Source organism: Penaeus vannamei, chromosome 21 (genome assembly GCF_042767895.1).
Source record: "Penaeus vannamei isolate JL-2024 chromosome 21, ASM4276789v1, whole genome shotgun sequence".
NCBI classification, from domain to species: Eukaryota; Metazoa; Arthropoda; class Malacostraca; order Decapoda; family Penaeidae; genus Penaeus; species Penaeus vannamei.
In genome coordinates this window covers 11,506,832-11,512,789 of record NC_091569.1, presented here as the reverse complement: position 1 = coordinate 11,512,789, position 5,958 = coordinate 11,506,832, and the positions used below count along the sequence as shown (strand labels likewise).

The 5,958-nt window shown below is 40.2% G+C and overlaps 1 protein-coding gene across 1 annotated transcript; it reads right to left on the bottom strand.

Moving 5' to 3' along the window:
• Nucleotides 1-3,832: 3,832 nt before the first annotated feature.
• Nucleotides 3,833-5,705, bottom strand: LOC113818522 (piggyBac transposable element-derived protein 4-like). Its single transcript, XM_070136202.1, has 4 exons — nucleotides 5,176-5,705; nucleotides 4,567-4,971; nucleotides 4,258-4,508; nucleotides 3,833-4,170 (listed from the first exon to the last, which is right to left on the bottom strand). The coding sequence occupies exons 1-4, from the start codon at nucleotides 5,703-5,705 to the stop codon at nucleotides 3,833-3,835; spliced, it is 1,524 nt and encodes a 507-aa protein (XP_069992303.1).
• Nucleotides 5,706-5,958: the final 253 nt, after the last annotated feature.

The window sequence follows — 5,958 nt, the reverse complement described above, 5'->3', positions numbered from 1 at the left end:
ATATAATATATATATATAATATATATATATATATATATATATTATTTATATATATATATATATATATATATATATATATATATATATGATCAGTGGAAGCGCGAGCATTCCACATCACGTACATCCTGTACGTGATGTGTTTATATGTGTTTATTCGTTAGTGTGAGTACATGCGCACTGCTTGTAATGTCATTCATTAAGAGTGAAATGGGGAAATGTTACTTTGACTATTTTTTCACTTCATGATATTTCTAGAAGGAAAGGGAAGTAAAAGAAACCACATTAATTCTTGACACATTAGGGTCATGTGTCAAAATGCATCACAATAGCCATTTTTCCTTCAAAACTCCTGAGGTTCAAGTAGTTTTACCCTTTTTTGCTTAATGAAAAAGGCATTGACGAGATAGTTGATAGATATTCTTCAGTATATGGCCCGTCACGTCATACCTCGGTGGTAGCACGAGCATTCCACAAGTATGCATTATCGAGATATTTTTACCAGTACGTGTTGTGTGTATGTGTTTGTGTGTGTACGTGCTTTCGTTAGTGAGTGAGCGGCCTGTAATGTCATTCAATAAATGTAAAATGGGAAGATGTAGCTTTGACAAAATTTTTCATTTCATTATTAAGATGTTTCAACGAAAAGGCGAAGGCTGTAGGTCACATTTTTGAACTCATTCCAAGCGGTAAGAAAGTAAAATAAACCACATTGACATCAGTTAGGGTAGATAACATGTGTCAGATATGCCTCACATAAGCCTTTTTTTTCAAACTGCCGAAATTAAATTAGATTTACCTTTTTAAATTATTTTATATATTTATTTATTTTTATGAAAAAGCAGCAATGACCAGTAAGTAATCATAAACCATTCGTTCACGGTAACGAGAAATGATAACCAGATATTCTTCGGTATAAGATCCCTTCCGTTCCGCCTTTATCTCGCAGATTTTTACTATTGATTTTTATGCGTTAGTACCTCGTAACATTTCACTTATGACCTGTATTCCCGGCGCTCCAGGATAGAGCAGAGCGACAACAAAGATTAGGCTGAGCACTTCGAACTACTTAGAGGGTTTCAAATAATACATTTCTTTGTTGGAATAGTCCTATACCTCGTTTTTTTCTGATGCAGATTTGGAGAGGTTGAAAATTAAAGGCGGATATTATGAAATCTTCCAAGAATTGTTTTAATGGCTTTCGATAGGAGAGAGACGTCGATAAAGGAAGTAGAATTGATTGAGGACGATGAAGGTAACGTGATAAGAAGGGACACATCGCAATGGGACAGACTGAAGTGGGTCGTCGAAAGGATGACGGTTATCTTTCATTAACGAAAAGGTAATTTCTTCACCAAGATACTGTTTCAGTCACGTGGATAATTCTCTCTCTGTCTATATATACACATATGTATATGTGTGTGTGACTCTGTGTGTGTTTACCATATGAGCGATGAATATGAAAAGTACTTCAGGAGTACAATGCAGACTTCTCACGCCCAAACTAAGGTTTCACATGAGGCAAAAGTGAGTGCAAAGACAACAGCAGAAGTCCATAAATTCCCATTCCCAAAGACACAGCAACTCAGCCATTACCAGCGATGCAATAACAAACGCCTTCTTTCCAAAAGCCAAAAATGTCACACAATATGTTAAGAGAAAATGGTATTATCCGCCATTCTGGGAGCACCAAATAATAATCCTTTCGTGGAGACAAGCAAGATGAATATATCCCCTTGGTGTTTCCAGAAAAGACGCAGATGAAAAAGGTAAGAGGGAACTGTATCATGAAATGGCCTAAAGCACCCTAGGGAAAGCCGGGCTTGACTCGGGGTAAAATAATCTCTTAAATAACAGTGATAAAGAAATGTCAGCTTTGAGGTTCCCGTGTGGACTCTTTGCGCAGGCATTTATGTGCTTGGGATTTGCGTTCCTCTTTGGGGAAATTTAACCATTGTAGGATTGCTAATAAAAAAAAAATAATAATAAAAAAGATCGGTGGAGGTGCGTGATGTGTTTGTGTGTGTTTATTTGTTAGTGTGTGTACATAAGCACTGCTTGTAATGTCATTGATTAAAAGTAAATTGGGGAAATGTACCTATGACAAATTCTTTCACTTCGTCATTAAGACGTTTCTAGAAATAAAGGAAAGTAAAAGAATCCACATTATTTCTTGCCACATAGGGTCGTGTGTCAAAAATGTATCACATTAGCCATTTTCTTCCATTAAAACTGCTGAAGTTCAAGTAATTTTATCCTTTTTTGTTTATATGAAGAAAGGCATTGACGGGTTAATACTCTTATAATATTCATCAACAGTAACGAGAGATGATATTTAGATATTCTTCAGTGTATGGCCCGTCATGTCACACCTCGGTGGTAGCGCGAGCACTCCATAAGTATGCATTATCGAGATATTTTCCCAGTATGTGATGTGTGTGTGTGTTTGTGTTTACGTGCTTTCGTTAGGGTGTGTGCGTGCCTGTAATGTCATTCAATAGATGTAAAATGGGAAAATGCAGCTTTGGCAAAATCTTCATTTCATCATGATGTTTCCACGAAAAGGGGAAGGCTGTACATTACATTTTTTCAACTCATTCCAAGCGCTAAAATAGTAAAAATAAACCACATTAACATCAATTGGGGTAAAAAAATAATAATAATAATAATAAATAAAAAACAAGTCAAATATGCCTCACATCAGCCATTTCTTTGGCTGCTGAATTTCAAGGAGATTTACCTTTTTTTGTTTATGTGTAAAAACAGAAATGAGTACGCAATCATACACCATTCATTCACAGTAACGAGAAATGATAAGTAGATACTCTTCTGTATAAGGTCCCTTCCATTACGCCTTTATCTCGCAAAATTTACTGTTGATTTTTATGCCTTAGTACCTCGTAACATTTCACTTATGATCTGTATACCCAGCGCTCTACAATAGAGCAGAGCGACAACAACAATTAGGCTGAGCACTTCGAACTACTTAAAGGGTTTCAAATAATACATTTCTTTGTTGGAATAATCTCATATCTCGTTTTCCGATGCAGGAGATTTGGAAAGATTGAAATTCAAAGGCGGATATTACGAAATCTTCCAAGAATTGTTTTAATGGGTTTCGACGGAAGACCATTACCCTATGGCGCGCGACCGCTCACGCGCAATACCAGCATTCCTTGCCTTTTCTTTGTATTACTAAGATTATATTATTATTATTATTATTATTTTCGAAGTTATATATATGCTATATTTTCCTATGTCAAGTATGTATGACAGTTTTTCCGTAGTATGGACTCCACAATTGATAATTATTCGCCTTTACTCTGAATAAAGTAAGCAGTTAGATGTATGATCGTGTTCATAACCATAGTTTTTTTTTTTTTTTTGAATTTCGTTATTCATTTTTTTAAGGTTATATCAACTCTCCTAGTTTTCACACGAGGTCTATATTATTACTTCATGAGCAAGATATAGCTTTCAATTTCTCTTCTCAGTGTAGTTTTATAAGTACGTGATCACATTATATACGTAATACACTTATATTTTTTAGTTTTTAATTCCTGTTGTAAGTTATTTTTGGGATTCGTATTTGTTCAATATCATTGGATCAAGCTCTGTAAAGATTTCTTTTTCTTTTCTTTTCCCCTCTTTTCTTCATTCTTTTCAAAGTAAATTTCAATATATTATGTTATATAAAGATTATTTTCTTGTATTCATTTCATATTGGTGTGTAAAGAAATAGTGTGGTATATGAGGATATAGAAAGTTTTTACGTTCCGTATTTTATTTACTGAAATAAATTATTTACAATATGTACAAGGTCGTGGCGTGAGGATCACCTAGACGTAGATGCGTTCAGAGTGTGATATTCCTCAAAGCAGGAAGTCCAACAGAGAGGAACATCACACCCTGAACACATCATCTTGGTCATCCTCCTCATGCCACGAGTGTAGTACAGTCTGCACCTTCGGTATCTGCCGTGAGGTGTTGATATCTGGCAGTGGATACCCTGAAGAACCGGAGCTGGGGGCGAAGAGCGGGAGATGGACCGTGACCTGACCTCTCTACCATGGCGACTCCCCAGCTGCATGAGATCTTCTGCAAGCTTTTTCCTGAAGATCAGCTGAGTCAATCGCCCTCCGAGCACCTTGTGCAATGAGAAGGCGTTGACGACTGCCATATCAAAAAGGTTGAACAAAACCTTTTTAGACCACTTGAAGGACTTGCGAGTGCTCGAGTACGATACAGCCAGCTAATCACTGGTATCGACCCCATTCATCCCATAGTTGTAGTCTGTGACTACTTGGGGTTTGATCCTCTCAAACCCTCTGCGGGACCGGGTGGCGACCATCTCGCTTTTGTGGATAGTCGACAGCAACGTCACTTCACGCCTGTCGCGCCATTGCATGCACAACATGCCTGTAGGCGTGCTGCGACTGTCCATATCTCCGCTGGCTTTTGCCTGCAGATCAGTGGGCACGTACTGTGCCAACCGCGTTCGTGCCCCTGCTCTGCAGGCAATGAAAAAGGGTAAGGGTTGTATACTAATTATCGGTCTATAAGTCATACCCTTTTTCAAATAAGCCCGTGGCGCCCATCAAGTGGATGACAGCCCTCTGGGATGCGGGTATGTCGACCGTAATCCTCCTGGGATGAGTATAAACCGACGTGAACTGAGGCTGGAGAGTTTCGATAACTGGCCGCAACTTCCACAGGCGGTCATCGGGATGACTTTCCTCGTTGTCCGCCATGTGGAGGTAGCGGCTCAGCTGATCGAAACGATCCCGCGTCATAGTCACTGGGAACCAGGGACTGTGGTAGAATAGATCGGTCGACCAGTAACTCCTCTGCTCGGGTTTAGGAATCAACGCCATGGCCATCCTGAGGCCGATGAAGACCCTAAGCTCCGAGGCAGAGGTGTCTACCCAGTCCTTCGTATGAGAAGACCTGGGCGCTGGCCTTTGACGGTGGTACCTGGAAAGATAGAAGTACAAAAATTAGTCATTGTGCACAATCTAATAAAAAAATATTAACACATATATATATATATATATATATATATATATATATATATATGTGTGTGTGTGTGTGTGTGTGTGTGTGTGTGTGTGTGTGTATGTATATATATTCAATCTGACAAAAAATATGTAAATGAAACACAAAATTACGTGAACTTACCGGTTTGTCTCACGGACGATCACATCTATGAGTTCGTCGGTGAAGAGCAAGGTGAATAGTTCCAGCGGACTGGAATCAGAGTCCACCCCGGGGGTGTTGACCCCAGGCTGGGCCCTGAAATCAAACCTCTTGGGAACATTCTCCTTCCTCCACCGGAACCCAGGCTGGCCAGGACAATTTCGCTCCCGCAGCCGCTGGGCGTAAGCAGACAGCGACTCATCCGAATCTAGAGTCGTGTCGTGAGATACGAAATCCAGTTCGGAATCATCGCCGCTGTCGCTGCTGCTCTCGATGCGAACCCGACCCCTTGGCACGAACCTCTCGCCGGATTCATCGTCCAACGAGTCGTCGAAAAAGCGCAAGGGGCCAGCCGAGGTGGAAGGCTGAGAGTCGTCGGGAGAGGCAGCAGCGGCAGCGGACGAAGTGCTTGTGTTCCGAGGCATCTTCAGGGTATTCACAGAAGTAGACTGAATGGGCCTGCCTACCACACCTCTATATATTACTTTCGTCAGCCAATCAGATTGCGCCATTTCCCTGGTTCTCAAACAATCCACCGGCAAGCAAACTACCTCGTGCCCCGTTCCCTTGTTCAACTACCATTAGCCTCGTTTGTGGTGATTTCTCTTTTCTTTTCTATTTTTCTTTATTTTCTATTTGCATACGAATTGCCTTGATATTACTCTCATTGCTGGCACACACACATACACACACAAACACACATACGAGTGCGCACGCACACGTGCACACATAAACGCACGCGAATAGTACTGCTGCATACACAGA

What these genes read in the sequence shown, in the direction of transcription:
- LOC113818522 (XM_070136202.1), bottom strand. Translation starts at nt 5,705, where the DNA reads ATGGCGCAATCTGATTGGCTGACGAAAGTAATATATAGAGGTGTGGTA. An exon ending in ATCGTCCGTGAGACAAACCG is followed by an intron (nt 4,972 to 5,175) that starts GTAAGTTCACGT and finishes CTATCTTTCCAG; the next exon opens with GTACCACCGTCAAAGGCCAG. An exon ending in GATGAATGGGGTCGATACCA is followed by an intron (nt 4,171 to 4,257) that starts GTGATTAGCTGG and finishes TTGATATGGCAG; the next exon opens with TCGTCAACGCCTTCTCATTG.